Source organism: Lepidochelys olivacea, assembly GCF_965140295.1.
Source record: "Lepidochelys olivacea isolate rLepOli2 genome assembly, chromosome: 13".
NCBI lineage: Eukaryota > Metazoa > Chordata > Testudines > Cheloniidae > Lepidochelys > Lepidochelys olivacea.
This window is the reverse complement of record NC_140423.1, coordinates 2103675-2121264: the sequence shown is the minus strand read 5'-3', so window position 1 is coordinate 2121264 and position 17590 is coordinate 2103675. Positions and strand designations below refer to the sequence as shown.

The 17590-nt window shown below is 50.3% G+C and overlaps 1 protein-coding gene across 7 annotated transcripts in view; it reads left to right on the top strand.

Moving 5' to 3' along the window:
• DNMT3B (DNA methyltransferase 3 beta) overlaps positions 1-17590 on the top strand; it is a 49377-nt gene that overhangs the window by 12101 nt on the left and 19686 nt on the right. For 6 of the 7 annotated variants that reach the window (XM_084645994.1, XM_084645996.1, XM_084645990.1 and 3 more), the window contains 7 exons: positions 843-949; positions 3510-3650; positions 4006-4197; positions 12402-12560; positions 13980-14087; positions 15696-15837; positions 16906-17037. In XM_084645994.1, the coding sequence (XP_084502120.1) occupies positions 843-949; positions 3510-3650; positions 4006-4197; positions 12402-12560; positions 13980-14087; positions 15696-15837; positions 16906-17037 (981 nt within the window). The remainder of the gene's footprint in view (positions 1-842; positions 950-3509; positions 3651-4005; positions 4198-12401; positions 12561-13979; positions 14088-15695; positions 15838-16905; positions 17038-17590) is intronic. The other variant, XM_084645995.1, reaches the window with a different exon arrangement.

Below are 17590 nucleotides of genomic sequence, written 5' to 3'. Positions count from 1 at the left end.
CGGAGCCATGTGACAGGCTTTGCCATCCTGAATCATGTGACCAGCTGTGCTCTGCCTCCCTGAGTCATTTGACTGTGCCACCCTGAGCCAGGCAAGCAACACAGAGGACAAATAAATATGCACAAAAGGAGTTTTGCCAACTCTTGCGATTCTATCAAGAGTCTTGTAATAGTGAATAGATTTCCCCAGTGCCCCAGCTCCTGGAATCGTGTGGTTGGGTCAGACTGTCAGCTTTAATTAAAAAGAGAAAGGAGTAAATTTCTAGCCTGTGTGGCTGTGGAGAAAAGCTTGAAAATACAAAGAGGAAGCGGCAGCGCGGCTTAGGGGGTTGAGCACTGAATTGGGACTCAGGAGACCGGGGTTCCATTCCTGGCTTTGCCGATGACCTTGGGGGAGTTGCTTCTCTTCTGTGCCTCAGTTTCCTCATGTATAAAATGAGGATAATGATACTGACGTCTTCTGTAAAGCGCTTTGAGGTCTGCTGCTGAAAAGCTCTCTCTGAACTGGCAGTTACCATTATTGCACCCTAAAGGCCTAACATTTATCATTTAAAAAATAAAAACCCTTTACAATTTTTAAGGCAATCTCACAATTTGTTGACAGCTGACTGATGATGTTTGAATGCTTGGGGTTCGCAATCCTGCAGAGGTGAGGTCTGAGAATGTCAGAATCTTCAGAGTTGGGCCAGATTTCTTCCCTAGGGTGGGAGGGTCGTGGGTGAGATCTCTCTTTCTCCAAATCAGGACTTGTTGATTTATACCAAATTCCATGCTGTTGTAAGCGGGTCCCATTCCAGAGCAACTGACTGAGGGCAGTATTGCTTTGGACTTTTTTTCCTGTAGAGGCTGTGGACCTACGAATAGTGTCCACTAGGAGCAAGAAGGTTGCCAAGGAAGACCTCGCCAAGGAAAACTTGTCTTGGCCCATGAAGCTCGGCGAGGCTCAGGAGGTCAGTTTTTTCCCTTCGTGGAACATTGTGCTCTGGTTTCCCTGGGCTGTATTCTGTGGTGTCCTTGGGGTTGTCGCAACAAATCTTTTGGTGGCCTTAGAGGCCTTTAGTGGCCTCTGACAAACCTGTCTGCCTGTCCATTGCCTCCTGTGGCCTGGCAGTGAGAGACGCCCCAGGGAAGGTGGGTTGGGAACTCACAGCTGCGTGTGAAGTGCCTGGCTCCCCATGCCCCAGCCAGGCGGGAGTGGGAGAGCTGCCCAGGGGAGTGCCCCGGCAACCGAATGCTGCGGCCGCCTCCATTGACAAGAGCCTCCTCCGGCGCCCTGTACACCAGCCCCACGTCTCCAGGGGCACTGCCTGGAGCCCCCAAGGAGGCTGCACGGTGCAGGGTGCCAATCCCTGTGGTGGCACCAGGGCCGGCGCCAAGGCAGTGCATCTCGCTGCCCTGGGTAACAGCTAGTCAGGAGCAGCAGCCGTGTGCTACTTTGCCCGTGCCCCCAGTCTCTGCCCAGGCTTTTTGGCAGCAAAGAAATTGCTGGTGGCCGCATTTGAGAGACACTGCACGTGTCTGCATGGTGGTTTAACAGCCCATTCGGTGAAACAGGCGCACAGCTCAGCTGGGAAGTGCTGCTGATAACTGCGCGGGCCAAATTCTGTGCTTCTCATTTGTTCTTTACTCCTGTGGCCTGAGGAAGTGCTGCGGGAATTGGCCCTGTGACAAGCCTGGCAGCTTCCTAGATGTATTCAATATGGACCGTGCATTTGATCCAGTCTGGCCCTTGTTGCAGTCTCTGTCGGCAGTTTGGGAGCCAAACTGCTCTAGCTTCTTTCTCAAACCAGAGAAATTCTGAGGGACAGTTTAATCAAAAAGAAAATCAAAAAGCCAAACAGCCTTCAGTTATAGCTGGGTTATCTTCTGTTTATAGAACGAAGAGCGTGTCAACAATGAGACACAGTCAATAATTCCCTCCCCTCTCGCCCCAGGATTTGAGTGTGGTATAGAAGGTGTAAGCTTTATATTCCTTTACAAGGGTACATGGTCTTGTGATCCAAGCGCAAGATCGGAGCTCTAATTCCAGCTCTGCCATGGATGGTGAGACCTTGAGCAAGTCCCTTCCCCTCTCTCCACCTTAGATTCCCTGTCTTTAAAATGTGGGGGGAGTACTTGCCTCGCATGGGAGCTGGGAGGGCTCTTTCACTGGTGCTCTTCAATTGTTTTGAGATCCTTGTGTGGAAGGTGCTATAGAGAAGGCCAAAGCATGGCTGAGAGTGAAAGACTGGAAAGAAGGAACTGGAGCCAGCTTGCAAACCTTTGCCTCCCCCAGACACGAGCTGGGACCTTGCTGCAACTGGGGCTGGTTACTTTTGCCTTTCACTTCCATGTGTCAAACGATGAATTCAAAGGCCTTTCTGGCCTCCAGCATAACTTTGTGTTGACTTTGAAACCCCAAAACTAGAGATCTTCCTGTGAGGACAGACCTTTCGATGGCAGAAGCTCTAAAACAAACTCAGGGGTTAAAATTCTGTCTGCTTGAAGGGCCTGTTCACCCATAGGCCGCTTTGAAGACTTGTTTTATTTTAAAATTCTGTTACCCCAGATGCAGGAAGCCCGCCCGGTTTACAATGTTTCATTGAACATGAGATCTACAAACCACAGGGGAAAAGCTGCCATGGGAGGGAGCCTCTGCAGAATCAGCCTGTGTGTGTATAGGTCTACGAGGGGTAGGGCCTAGGAAGGGACTGCAGAGAGAAAACCTTCTCCCCAAAGTACAGCCCAGCTGCAGACACTGTGTTCCAGAGTCCACAGCATTCAGAATAGCTGCCAAATCTCAGGTCCTTTTTGTTGCATTTTAAACATGTGTGTGGTTACCTCTCTGCCAAGAAATGGTGGTATTAGGAGTAGAGACAGTCAGTGAAACACAATGACCGAAAACAAAAGTTGTCCCTCTAAACAGGGATTCCCTTCTAGGATCTGGGCTGGGCTTTCTTGGGGCAAGGTAACTGCCCCAAGGACAGAATAATGGGTCTCTTGGGGGTGGAATATCAAGTAGTTTAGAGGCACCAGGCCCATGCAATGAGATGCTGAGATACCACATGACAATACACATGGTTATTGTAGCACCGGTTGGCTCTAGTCAAGGTTGGGGCCCCGTTTTGCACTGTTTTCCACAGTGAGAGGTAGTGTCAGGCTGACCGAGCTCTTGCTGAGGTAACAAGGTAGGAGGCAAAAGGGGCCCCGAGAGATGGAGGGATTCACGCCACATCTCCCAGCTGGTTTGTGCTAGAGCTAGGACGAAAACCCAGGCCTCCTGCCCGCCAGCTAGTGCCCTGCCCACTGGACCACGCCCGTTTCGTAGCCTCTGCTGCTGTCACTCCCAATTCCTTCTCCGATGGCTGTTGGCCCTACAAGTAGAATGAAACTGGCCCATGGTCACAGCATGGCCCTTGCGGTGCATTGTGGGAACGCATCAGTACTGATTAAACGTATTCTCTGTGTTGACTCTATGCTGGGGAAAGAGCATGAAGGGTGTAACCAAGGCCTGTCCTCTCTGGGTTCCAGGTGCGACTGCGTGGGGCTGCTGGCTGGGAGAGCAGCCTGAGGCAGAAGCCTCCAGCTCGCATGATATTCCAGGCAGGTCTGAATCTCCACGAGACGAAACTTAAAGAAGAGAATGACCTGGAGTCCCTGGCTCCTGTTCGGGTAGGGCTCTGCCTGGGGCAGGGGACCACACACAGGGAGAGCTTGAATTGGCGAGGGCAGAACTGGAGCCCACGTGGTATGTAGTGTGGCTTCAAGAGCAAAGCTTTATCCTGGTGCCTGTCCAGGGCTCTGGAGGAAGAGGCTGGGGTGAGTCTGGCTCTCTCTGATGCTCAGCCTGGAAATGCGGTGTTTTAGGGCGTTTGGGGGATGCAGTTTGCAGGGATGATGTGACGCAGGATGGGTCTGTGCTGCCTTCCTGGCCCTTCATGCTTTTGTTCTCTCTCTCCTCCCCTCCCCTCTGTTTCCCTCCCTGCCTTCCTCTTCTGGCTTCTCATGCCCTATTCCTTCTCCCCAGTGCTCTAAGAGGAGGACGGGCATGTCTGTCCAGGCGCCCCTGATTGACCTCACTGAAGAGGATTCCAAGGAGTCCTCCCAGGGCAGCCGTACCACGTCTGCCAGCAGCACCCAGGAGGACCAGAACGGATCCCCTGAGCTCGTCGCCGGAGAGCAGAGGAGCAGAGTTGCAGGGGAAGTGGTGGAATACCAGGTAGGGGAGCCCAGTGATGCCAGAGCTGTGGCTGTTCCAGACAAATCATTGTCTTGCACCCAGGAATAGTATTGGGTCCTCACTGAGATCTCGGGACAGCAAAACAGTACCCAGAGCTAGGACAGACTCCCCAGATGGGGCAGGTGTCTCCTGGGTTTTGCAGTCTCAGACCCACCCGGCACGCGATTTGGAATTTCATGGCAACCTCTCTTTCTGCCTGCTGTTTGCCTTTGACTCCTGTGCCCTTGCACATGTCAAGGTTCCTCTTCCAGCCAGGTGGGCAGGAGGCCCGGGGCTCTGTTTAGGTGCTTGGTGGCAGTAAGTGGGCTGAGTCAGCACGAGGTGACTTGCAAGCCCTGCTCCACCCTGGGGTCTGCCGCCCTCGCTGTGCGGTGCTGGCCAGGGAGGGAACCGAGCCGGGATGCTCTGGTTAACCGTTCTGTGGAGCCCGTGCTGTACAATACAGCTGCTCTCCCCCAGCAGAAGCCCTGAGGGCAAGCAGTGGTGCGGAGGTTTAGATGTTCCAAAAGAATCCCTGGTGTGCCATGGGCCAGGCTGAGAGCTGTGCCCCTTGCACACACTGCTGTTTCCAGCAGGAGGTGCCAAAGAGGACGAATTGGTTGCTCCCGTGGGTGAGGGCGTCTGTGACGAAGTGGGGATTTTCCCTTGTTAAGTTGTATGTGAGTCTTACTGTTCTGCTTGAATACTGTATGTGCCTCAGTTTCCCTGTGTGCTGCACCAATACCTCAGTGGTGGGAATAGGGGGGTATGACTTTGGCTGAGACCTCTGGGGAAGGTGAGGCTGCTCCAGCTGCCTGCAGACAGGCTATGGCCAGTGCCCTTCGTAACCTGAGACTCAGGAGGGGGATGCAACCAGGTGATGACCAGGTGACTTTTTGCTTGGGAAGGGAGACAAAGAGAAGGAGGAGCAACAGGGGTGTCGGAGGTCGGGTCCCTGGAAGCTGGCAGTCTGCTTGGGGGGACTGGAAGAGGGGGAGTCCAGGGCTTCTGGCCCAGGACTCTCCAAGATGGACTTGGCTGAAAGTCACTGATTTCCGTGTCAGCAAGTTCTGTTCTACGCTGTGTTCCTGTCATCTAATAAACCTTCTGTTTTACTGGCTGGCTGAGAGTCACTGCTGACTGCGGAGTTGGGGTGCAGGATCCTCTGGCTTCCTCGGAAGCCCCGCCCGGGCGGACTCAGTGTGGGAAGCACATGATGTGGAAGGGGATGCTGAATGCTCCAAGGTCAGATCTAGGAAGGTGGAAGCTGTGTAAGCTTCTTGCCCTGGAGACAAGCTGCTCAGAGAGTGGAGGTGCCCCCAGAGTCCTGACTGGCTTCATATGAAGTAGTTCCAGAGCATCGCTCTCTGACAGCGTCCCAGTGCCGGGGCATGGTCAGAGGCTCGCTGGAATTGTGCAGTTGCATTTTGCTACATAATTAGGCACCTAAATGCACACCAAAGCTTAGCCTGAAGATGTGCACATGTGATGCTGCTGCCTCCCCCATCCTACCGGTTAGATTACTGAAGGAATAGGCGTTGGTTTGGATTTGGCTTGTTTGCTTTGTGTTCCCTGCAGGACCAGGATTTGGGGCCCCCATCAGGGTTATTCTTGGTTGTCCACCTCCTTAGTTTCTTTGCCTTTTTCCCCCTCAGACCTTTTCCTTTCTCTTGCCCATGGTCAGGAATGGGGTGGGAGGGCCTGTTGACCAGGCATCACTCTCCCTCCCGGTGATACCTCCTGTGTTAGAGAAGAGACAGGACTCACTGTAAAGGGTAGGAAAGGGATTCTTCAGTGTGCTGCTGGACAGGGGCAGATCTGGTGGTTCCCTCCAGCGCCCTGACTGACAAAGAGACTGTGCTGTCCCCACGTGGCACGCCCTGCGTCCTGGCCTAGGCGAGCGACTATACTGCGGACTATACTGCCTAATCACTAGCCAGTAATTATGGGCCTTTCCTGACACAGAGCTGAGAGGGACGGATTGAGCCTGCTCGCTGGGTCTTTTCTCAGACCCAATCCATGCATGTAGGATGCAGTGTCCCCTACAAAGAGCTCTGAGTACCCTAAGCTCCTGTTGTCTGCAGTAAGGGCTAAGGATGCATCTCGCAGGATCAGGCTCTCAGAGGCACGTACACTTGTCCTGTCCTGTTGATGGTTAGATTGAAGCTTAACAATTCAGGACTGTTGGCAGACTGTTTCTTGAAATACTGCTCTAGCCATTGAATGGAAGGTGTTATTTTCACTTGTCACAGACGAGGCCTCGCTCCTGTCTTCTCCTCTCTGTCTGTCTTCACACGCTCTTTGGAGACCGTCAGTCATTAAACACCACGATGTAGTTTCTTTACACTGCTCTTCCTACCACCTTTCTAATTCACAAACCACAGCATTTGTTTCTCATTATCCCCCTGCTGAAGAGAGAAGAGATCTCTTCATCCAGAGACCCTTCTTGGTTCTAATTCCACTAGCCTGCCTGCCTTTCTCCTCAGTACTTCCTTCCACTGCCACCTTCTGCTCTAATGGGATAATTCACCCATTTAGTCCTCCCAAACCCATTCTGATCTGCTCATTAGGCCCATTCAGATCCACTCCGGGGGAATTAATGGGAGTTTAAGTGATCAGAGTGCTGGCCCAGCCATTGGTTCCCAGCACTCTGTCACACCATCAGCGGTCTCTATGTTGATGTCTATCTTTTCATCTCCTTCATGGATGAGAGTTGCACTGGCATGAAGTGGTACGATTCTGTTTGGAATGAACGCACCTCCCTGGAGTCTTTCTACTTTGGTTTTGGCAGCACTAGGGATGCGCTGCCTCAGCTCGTCATAACTGATGCAGGGTCTCTGAAGGTGAAGCCTGAGAGACCCAAACTGACGGGGTGGCTGTGCAGTAAGGCTTACGTGCAGTGGTGTGAAAACTTCGGAACTGTTAAACATTGTGCATTCTGCAACTGAGAGGCACTTTCTCTGTGTGTCTTCAGCAGGATGGTACTCATTGGTGGCTGAGTTATATGCCTGCTTATCTATCAAAGAAAGACCAAACTCATGTCCCAGTTGGGGCACAGAAGTAGCTGGCCTCTACAATCACCTGGCTCTGGATAATATTCTGAGGCTTTCGTTCTGGCTCTTTCAGACTGAAGGGTTGAAGTGGTATTATAAGGAACCACTTGATCATTTGAAAGCAGTTAGTCAGGCTCACTCACTGGAAGAACATTCACAAAACATTTGGGTGACTTAAGATCTTGCTTCAGATTACTAGCAGCTTGGACAGCATCAGCTAATGTTGTTGCGCAGCATAGAACAATGGTCGACTTGCCTTGCCCATGCTGTGCATGGAATGAAATTACAGAGCCACAGTGTTTTGCTAATCTTGCCTGTGATTTGCTACTGGAATAGCTTGCAGTTTCTACATCTGAGGGAAGCAGGGCTTTATATCTTTGGAGCAGCTTGACAGGAGATGAGCCTTCTTGTTGTATTGTCTCCAACTAGGTGATAAAACACAGAGTTGTAAGGCGACTGTATTGTTGTAGTGTTACTAGATGGTTTTAATTTAAGATTCATTTTACTCAGGTAGGAAGAAAGGCAGGGCAAGTGATAAACTGCATCCTTAGCAATTAAGCCTTCCACAGATATTCTGTGCAACATGTCGTCCTCGCCACTTGAACTGGTGCCTCCCTTAGATTAGTTGCTCTCTGAAATGTTTCTGTTTTATGGAGTGTCTTGTCTTACTTGTATGTTTTTTTTCAAGCAAGCACGGCAGCAGGACCACTCGCGGAGAACGTGCTTGCTCTGGTGGCTATAGAAGCAGGTGAACATGATGCTCTCTGATCAGATTCAGAGTCTGTTTTCTTCCCTCGATTCAACACACCTCTGGCAAGTGCCATGGTTGACTTGTTTGTGTACTTCTGAAAGCAGCGTCTGTGAGAGAGCATTGGTGGCGCATCACCTAAACTAGAAAACTCACCGCGTAGCCGCTGATACAACTCCCCTCTCCTGCCACCATCAGTACTGGGGGCTTTGGACAGGGGTTTGCATTCTTTTGATTTTTCTTGACAAATAACACATTTTTCAAAGTTTGCGGGGAGTTTTTTTTTCTCTTCAGTATAGGCGTTAAGGGGCTTGCATCCTCCATAGCTTCCCGTACTGCAACTCCCCGCAAAGGTAAAATTCCCAGTGTATATTGTGAGCATTCCCACCACCATTTTTCATTTTGTACAAGTATACTGACTTGTGCTAAATTAGATCTATACGTTAGTATCAAAATGGTCATTTTTGTTTAGTGAACTCGTTGAAGCCCAGAGTGAAACTGTGGATTGTCCTCTCTCGCACTAATACTGTGCATAAGTGCCACTGAATTAAAAAGTGAGTTTCTAGAAATTTCAAAGGCTAGTACAGCATGCATAGACAGTTGCACATTAAAACCTCGTACCAGGCAGACTAGGTGTGATGTATGTGCAAGAACTCACAAGTGGAGAAGCATTACATCAGGAATTCACATGTATCTATATCTACCCACTGTGCAGTACAAACTGTAGGGATGCAATCTATGGCTACTGGTGTGCAACCTTCAGTGTGAGACTGATCTGGTCAGCAAATTTCAATTGAAAATATAAAAAAAAAAACTATTCTAATGACTTGTGAAATACTTTGGCAAACTAAGAATATGCAACGTGAAAACAGTTCATGTGAGTATATTGCAAAATGTTGATATTTGTCATTTTTGCAACATGGTAATCAGCATACTCATTCCGGGGGCAGGGGGAACCTTGCACATGCAAAACCAATAAAAATCTTTTAATAGATTGTCGTCTGGTAGCCTTGGCCAAAACAACACCGCCACACTGTGGCATTGAAATGAATGTAGACAGTAAAAAGTTGTAGTCATAAGCATGCTGCACGGTTCCTGGAACTATGCAAAAAATGACACTGGCCCAGCCTGGGTTTCCTTGTCCCACCTTGCCCACAAGCTTACAGCACCGCTTGCTGTCCCCATACCTCATCTAAACGCACACACAATAAGCTTTCAAATGATATATGGCGTGGATGACGAGGGCGGGTACATTGAACTCCAAAAATATAGCCCTTTTCGGAGAATTGCTGCATGCCCAATAACACAGCATAATTAGTACCTCTGCGGGGGAAAAGGGCCTCTGCTGGTGAAATGGGTGGAGCTCACTCACCTCGCCAGTTTCCACCAGCTGAGGATGCAGCCAACAGCGTGAAGGTGGTAAGCCTGTGTGTCTCGGCATCAGTGAAACCAGGAGCGCCTGAGACTGGCTTGTTTGAATGCAGAGAAAAGGCTGCTCTGAGTTTTTTTTTTTTTTTTTTTTTTTGCATAGTGCAAGCCAGGACACAAGCAGGAGGGGGCATGCTCGTTGCGTGAGTGCAGGAGGAGGCATGCACTGTATGTTAGTGCCCAGGAGGCATAGCTGCGTGTGAAGTTGCCAACAGAAAAAGCTGTCCCTCATTCTTCTGAAAATCTTACAATACTTCCTATAGACAAAAAGAAAAGGAGGACTTGTGGCACCTTAGAGACTAACCAATTTATTAGAGCATAAGCTTTCGTGAGCTACAGCTCACTTCCTCAGATGCATATCGTGGAAACTGCAGCAGGCTTTATATATACACAGAGAATATGAAACAATACCTATTCCCACCCCACTGTCCTGCTGGTAATAGCTTATCTAAAGTGATTTCCAGCACAAATCCAGGTTTTCTCACCCTCCACCCCCCCACACAAATTCACTCTCCTGCTGGTGATAGCCCATCCAAAGTGACAACTCTTTACACAATGTGCATGACAATCAAGCTGGGCTATTTCCTGCATAAATCCAGGTTCTCACATCCCCCCCACCCCCATACACACACAAACTCACTCTCCTGCTGGTAATAGCTCATCCAAACTGACCACTCTTCAAGTTAAAATCCAAGTTAAACCAGAACATCTGGGGGGGGGGGGGTAGGAAAAAACAAGAGGAAACAGGCTACCTTGCATAATGACTTAGCCACTCCAAGTCTCTATTTAAGCCTAAATTAATAGTATCCAATTTGCAAATGAATTCCAATTCAGCAGTTTCTCGCTGGAGTCTGGATTTGAAGTTTTTTTGTTTTAAGATAGCGACCTTCATGTCTGTGATCGCGTGACCAGAGAGATTGAAGTGTTCTCCGACTGGTTTATGAATGTTACAATTCTTGACATCTGATTTGTGTCCATTTATTCTTTTACGTAGAGACTGTCCAGTTTGACCAATGTACATGGCAGAGGGGCATTGCTGGCACATGATGGCATATATCACATTGGTGGATGTGCAGGTGAACGAGCCTCTGATAGTGTGGCTGATGTTATTAGGCCCTGTGATGGTGTCCCCTGAATAGATATGTGGGCACAGTTGGCAACGGGCTTTGTTGCAAGGATAAGTTCCTGGGTTAGTGGTTCTGTTGTGTGGTATGTGGTTGTTGGTGAGTATTTGCTTCAGGTTGCGGGGCTGTCTGTAGGCAAGGACTGGCCTGTCTCCCAAGATTTGTGAGAGTGTTGGGTCATCCTTTAGGATAGGTTGTAGATCCTTAATAATGCGTTGGAGGGGTTTTAGTTGGGGGCTGAAGGTGACGGCTAGTGGCGTTCTGTTATTTTCTTTGTTAGGCCTGTCCTGTAGTAGGTAACTTCTGGGAACTCTTCTGGCTCTATCAATCTGTTTCTTTACTTCTGCAGGTGGGTATTGTAGTTGTAAGAAAGCTTGACAGAGATCTTGTAGGTGTTTGTCTCTGTCTGAGGGGTTGGAGCAAATGCGGTTGTATCGCAGAGCTTGGCTGTAGACGATGGATCGTGTGGTGTGGTCAGGGTGAAAGCTGGAGGCATGCAGGTAGGAATAGCGGTCAGTAGGTTTCCGGTATAGGGTGGTGTTTATGTGACCATTGTTTATTAGCACTGTAGTGTCCAGGAAGTGGATCTCTTGTGTGGACTGGACCAGGCTGAGGTTGGTGGTGGGATGGAAATTGTTGAAATCATGGTGGAATTCCTCAAGGGCTTCTTTTCCATGGGTCCAGATGATGAAGATGTCATCAATATAGCGCAAGTAGAGTAGGGGCTTTAGGGGACGAGAGCTGAGGAAGCGTTGTTCTAAATCAGCCATAAAAATGTTGGCATACTGTGGGGCCATGCGGGTACCCATAGCAGTGCCGCTGATCTGAAGGTATACATTGTCCCCAAATGTGAAGTAGTTATGGGTAAGGACAAAGTCACAAAGTTCAGCCACCAGGTTAGCCGTGACATTATCGGGGATAGTGTTCTTGACGGCTTGTAGTCCATCTTTGTGTGGAATGTTGGTGTAGAGGGCTTCTACATCCATAGTGGCCAGGATGGTGTTATCAGGAAGATCACCGATGGATTGTAGTTTCCTCAGGAAGTCAGTGGTGTCTCGAAGGTAGCTGGGAGTGCTGGTAGCGTAGGGCCTGAGGAGGGAGTCTACATAGCCAGACAATCCTGCTGTCAGGGTGCCAATGCCTGAGATGATGGGGCGCCCAGGATTTCCAGGTTTATGGATCTTGGGTAGTAGATAGAATATCCCAGGTCGGGGTTCCAGGGGTGTGTCTGTGCGGATTTGATCTTGTGCTTTTTCAGGAAGTTTCTTGAGCAAATGCTGTAGTTGCTTTTGGTAACTCTCAGTGGGATCAGAGGGTAATGGCTTGTAGAAACTCGTGTTGGAGAGCTGCCGAGCAGCCTCTTGTTCATATTCCGACCTATTCATGACGACAACAGCACCTCCTTTGTCAGCCTTTTTGATTATGATGTCAGAGTTGTTTCTGAGGCTGTGGATGGCATTGCGTTCCGCATGGCTGAGGTTATGGGGCAAGTGATGCTATAGTGATTCCTATAGACAGTAGCTTAGAACCAAAATTCCCTGTTCCCTGGTGACTTAGGGCCTGAGCCTGGTCTCATTGACATCAAGGGCAGTTTTGTCATTCATCTGGGAGGGAGTAGGAGCTAGCTTTCAGGGCCCAATCCTGTAAATGCTTACACACATGAGTAGCTTGACTCATGTGCATCGTGTAAAGGTGAGAGAGGTGCAAACAGAATGCTTTGTGTACACATTGCAGCTGGGCAATTTCACGATCACTCGAGGGCGCTTGTTTATTGGCTTCTCTGTGGGCTCCTCCTCCAATGTCTGGCTGGTGTTTTCTGCTGCTGATTTGCATTGCCCTGGTTTTTTTCAGGATGGGAAAGATTTTGGAATTGGGGAGCTCGTGTGGGGGAAGATCAAGGGCTTCTCCTGGTGGCCTGCAATCATCGTCTCCTACAGAGTCACATCCAAACGTCAGGCAATCTCCGGAATGCGCTGGGTGCAATGGTTTGGGGACGGGAAGTTCTCCGAGGTATGTTGAAAGCACAGGGGCTGCAGATGCTCACTGCCCCCCTCCAGCAGTCTTGCTCAGCCTGGGGTAGAGGTCAGGCTGGAGACTCTTGTCTTGCAGATTTCCTTGAAACTCAGGTTGCCCTGTTCTGTGTGACATTTCTCCCGTGCTGCTGCAGAGGCAGCCAGATGGCCAGTAGAGGGTGCCCAAGTCTCGTCGTTGTGATCCCCTCCAGGATCTTATTGCCTTGCCCCTGTTTGCAAAGCCTGGATTGGATTTCTTTGCATGGTTTCATTTTCAAAAACAAAGATTCTGATAAGAACAAAAAGAGAAAATAAGCCCATCTGCAGCAGAAGCGCCAGGAGTGCCCGGAGCAAACCTACAACAACAACGGGAGGGAGAGCTTGTGATTAAGGGACTAGATTTTAGTGTCCGACTTCTCAGGTTATTCAGATTAAAAAGTGGTTCTATGAAAAACACTCTGCCACAGGGGCTGGTTCTCCTTAGCCACACCTGAAAATGTCCAGGTGTAGCTCTCCCACCTCCGACCCATGCAGAATGGGCAGGGGAGTGAGCAGATGGCCATTTGCATCGGAAGTTGCCCATTCTGCACAGGCGAAATGGATGCCCCCAGGAATGTTGTGGGTGATGCTATGGAGGCTGGTTGAAAACGTGGGCTTCAGGGCTCTTTTAGCCTGGTGAGATCCTCTGAGAGCACCTTGGAGCCTAAAGCGTCAGCCATTTATTCCTATGTTCTTTACACTCTCCCTTCCACTCACCCACTCTCCCCATCGCACGGATCCTCCCTCCAGCAGAGAGAGGCTGAATGAGTCTCCCTCCAGATGCCCATTAACAACTCTGCGCATGTTGGTGTTACTGGAGAGCAATGTGAGCCCTGCCTCCCACTCCCCAGGGACGACGCATGGTGGTTGAGATCACTAGGAGCTAGATGCTGGATCTGAGCAGAGCTTTCTTGGGGGAAACAAACCATGTCACGTAGGCATCTTGTGTGCCCGGATGTTTTGAGAGTAAACAACAAGCTGACTCCGTGTCTGGCTGTTCAAGCACCTTTTGCAAATGCTGCTAATTGCCTTTCTGTTTGTTACAGGTTTCTTCTTCTCTGCAGGACTAAATATTGTAAATATAGATGTGCTCTAGTGTGCCTAAGGCAAGGGACTGGAGCCAAAACACCTGTGCTCTATTCCTGGCTCTGCCATTAATTCACTTTTTAGCCTTGAGCAAGTCTCTCATTTTCCTTGGTGTGGGATGGGGGAGATAATGCAACTTAGTTTCATGGGGATGTTGCAAGACTTAATGTTTATAAAGTTCTTTGAGGTCCTTACATGGAAGGAGCTAGATAAGTGCCTGGTACTTATTATTATTTGTATTTTATTAATAATAATCATATCTGTTATTAAGTATTAATCACTCTCTTACTAGGTTTCAGCAGACAAGCTGGTGGGTCTGGTGGCTTTTAGGCAGCATTTCAACCACTCCACATTTAATAAGCTGGTCTCCTATCGACGAGCCGTACACCATGCCCTGGAGGTAACTGGAGAGCAGTGTTGGGCTTTGTTGCAAGATTGCTCACTCAGCGGGAATCTCTTGGCAATGCAGGGCGGCATAGCATTTCTCAGGGCTCCGGCCTGCATGGGGAGCACTGGGGACATAGGAAGGGAAGTTAGAACCTGCCATATCCCACCCATGCTGAGGCTGTAATTAGTGATCTGCTGCGTGAGGCGCACACTTTGTGTTGCCCAGAGTGACTGAGGCAGCTGGCGCAGGGGCGCAGCTGGTCTGCTCAACATTAATACTGAAGAAACTAAGGAGGGTGAAAGTGCATGGGCCAGGAAACGAGGCCCCTTCACCCCTAAAAACAGCCCTGCTGCCACCCTCCTCTGGGGAGAGCAGGTGATGGAGTCGGGACTCTTGGCTTCCATTCCCTGATCTGTTACTCTCTCACTGCATAAGCTTCGTCAAGACCCTTCCCCTCCGTGCACGGGGAGGTGAGGAGAGTTCCTGCTATCAAGGTGTTGGTTAAGATGTGGGGGGCGCGTTGAGATCCGGGGACGCTGCAAAGGGTCAGTGATTCTACCCAGCTGTTTGGGGTGGGCTCAGTGATGCTCACACCGCTCTCCTGGCACCATGCCGAGGTGCAGACTTGGGGCCGGACTCTGCTCACGTTTATGCTGCGGGGGATCAGAGTAACTGCTGGCTCCACCAGAGTCACGCTGGTCTTGCTGAGTCTGGCTCTGTGTCAGGATCTTTGCTTCTCCTGCAGCATCTCCCCAGTTGCTCAGGGGTGTTATCCAGGGAGCAGTTGCTCCCTGCTGATGATTGATGAGCAGCAGGTCTTGTTGTTGGCACTGGGGCTAAATGCCTCGTGACACTAATATCTCGTACGTACAGTGGGACCCATTCCACTCCTGGTTACTCACTGCAAACCTGCAGGGACTCCACTGCCTTTGGAATTTGGGCCAGTGGCTCTGGGCTCATTCCTCCTGCTCCTGTCTGGGTTGGGGCTCGCAGACGTGGCTGGTTGCAGGCACGCTCTTCCCAGCTGACTGGGAGGGAAAGCCCCGGAGGAAGCAAGAGAGCCCTCCGGAGCTGGCACACCCACTGCTGGAATGTCTGGCAGCGTTGCCCTCAAGGAAAGGCCTGTTCGTCCCCCACCCCTGGGAGCAGCTGTTGCTGCAGGTGCTGATATGAATGAGCCCAGTGTGCACATATGTTTGGGGGGAGGGCTGGCACAGGAGGCTGCATCCAAGCAAGAAAAGTCAGGCCAGCCATGTCGCCTGGGTTCAGCATTTCAGCCAGAGGCTAGAAGACAGAGAGCCCCCATGATTCTCGCCCTCTCTCCTTGAGTGGTTTCAGAGTAGCAGCCGTGTTAGTCTGTATTTGCAAAAGGAAAAGGAGGACTTGTGGCACCTTAGAGACTAATCAATTTATTTGAGCGTAAGCTCCTAAGAATGAAGTGAGCTGTAGCTCACGAAAGCATATGCTCGAATAAATTGGTTAGTCTCTAAGGTGCCACTAGTACTCCTCTCCTTGAGTGGTTGTTTCCAAGTGAGACCGTCATTGGGATGCCACTGTGAGATGCTTTGACTTGTCATCCGGCTGTGCAGAACATGGTAACTTCTCCTCTCTCTCTGGCAGGTTGCAAGGAGCCGGGCAGGGAAGACGTTCCCAGGCACCACTGGGGAGTCTCTGGAAGAGCAGCTAAAGCCCATGATTGACTGGGCGTTCAGTGGCTTCAAGCCTATGGGATGCAAGGGACTGAAACCACCGAAAACTCCAGGTTTGCTGCTTTTGTGAGCCAGACAGCAGAGCTGGCCTGGTCGGGACTTGTCAATGCACCTGGCCATTTGAATTTGGTTAGCTGCTGCTGACCCCACAGTGTAACCTGCAGTGGGGAATTCATTTGCCTTGGCCAACCTCTTTCCTCCTGTCTGCATCATCATCTGCTGGTCAGGATCCCCTTGGGCCAGAGCTGTCTCTAGTGTAACTCTAGGGGTTGCAGTGGAGTTGTCCCAGGGATGCGTTTGGCCCTGGTTGGGCAGTAGCACAGTGGGTGCCAGTAGACAAAGGTGCCCAGCAGCAGCTTAGCAAAAGGCCAGAGGAAGGACACGAAGCACCTTTCCGTTGGCATAAAAATATTGCTCCAGGAACTAAACTGTTATTTGGTTGTGTTCACCCAGCAGGCAGGGCTTGGGCAGGCACGAGGGGCTCGGGGGACACAGCTTCCTCCTCTATGGAAATATTTTGATGCCCAGCAAAGGTAAAAAGTAAGAATGGCCCTTGAGACGCCTCTCCGAGAGTCATGGCTGGCTGGGAGGGCTCAGTGTGTGAGAAAGAGAGGGGGGTGAACCGTGCCAGGTGCAAAGAAATCTCCCAGCCCTCTCCCCAATCTCCCAATCATCTCCAGCACATGCAGCCCTTTCCCAGGTCTGGCATCGGGATTAACTCTCCTGGCGCACAGCGGGAATGTTGAGGGTCTCATCAGAAGCTCAGACTAAATCCCTGCGTGAAGGACGGGGTGTGGGTGCCGCGTTGCCAGACGCTGTGGGGAACATGGCATCGGGTTGAGCATGTCTTAGCGGAAGAGGCTTCCCACTGAAAGAACATGTAACGTGATTCTAGTTCGGGAGCACTCTGGCCTTTGTTTGTCATGGTCCTCGCACTAGACCAGGATAAATTTGGCCACGGGAGTAGGGCACTTATCCTTGGAGTGGATGAGGGAGAAAGAAAGGAGAGAGAGAGAGAAATTCAACACCTTTCTTGGAAGTTCTCAAGACTGTAATGAGCCAGGGTAGTGGGTCAGGACCGAACAGAGTCTGGGAAGCCTGAGGCTGCTCTCCTTTCACAGAGAATGGAGTGGCTCCCCTCAAGAACGGCATTGAAGAGGTCTGTGCCCCTGAACACTGCCCCCCAGCCAAGCGACTAAAGACTAACTTCTGCAACAACAGCAAGGAGCGGGTGGAGGAGGACCAAAGCAGAGGTAATGCGGGAGATGGGGGGGCGTGGCACCAAGGGTGGGTGTCACAATTCAGCAAAAACTTAGGCATAGAAAGCACCAAAGAGAAACCCCTCTGGGACGGTGATAGGCTGTGACTCCCTCCCAGGCAGCACTGAACGAACGACGGTTTTTTGGTGTAACACCAGAAATGTGGGAGCTGGAGTATTTGTCTAGCTGTGTCAGTACCGTATCCACACCTCTGCACACCCACATAACCTGTATACGCCCCCGCTACACACAGCCCTTATCTGCACATACCCTAATCTGCACATAGACACGTGTAGCATGACAGCCGAATCTAGGCACGGCCATTCACGCACTTCCTCATTTTGCCTGCTAATATACGGATACAGAACGTTTTCTGCCAAAATGTATTTAACTGTATTGTCCCCCACGTTCATTTGGGACTGTCTGGACTGTTTCAGAGCAGTGAACCACTGGAGTAAAGCTCCTAAAAGGACACACAGTCTGTATAAGATAAGTACATAATATGTGAATATATACTCCTTCGTGTGAATATGCAATATTGCTATAG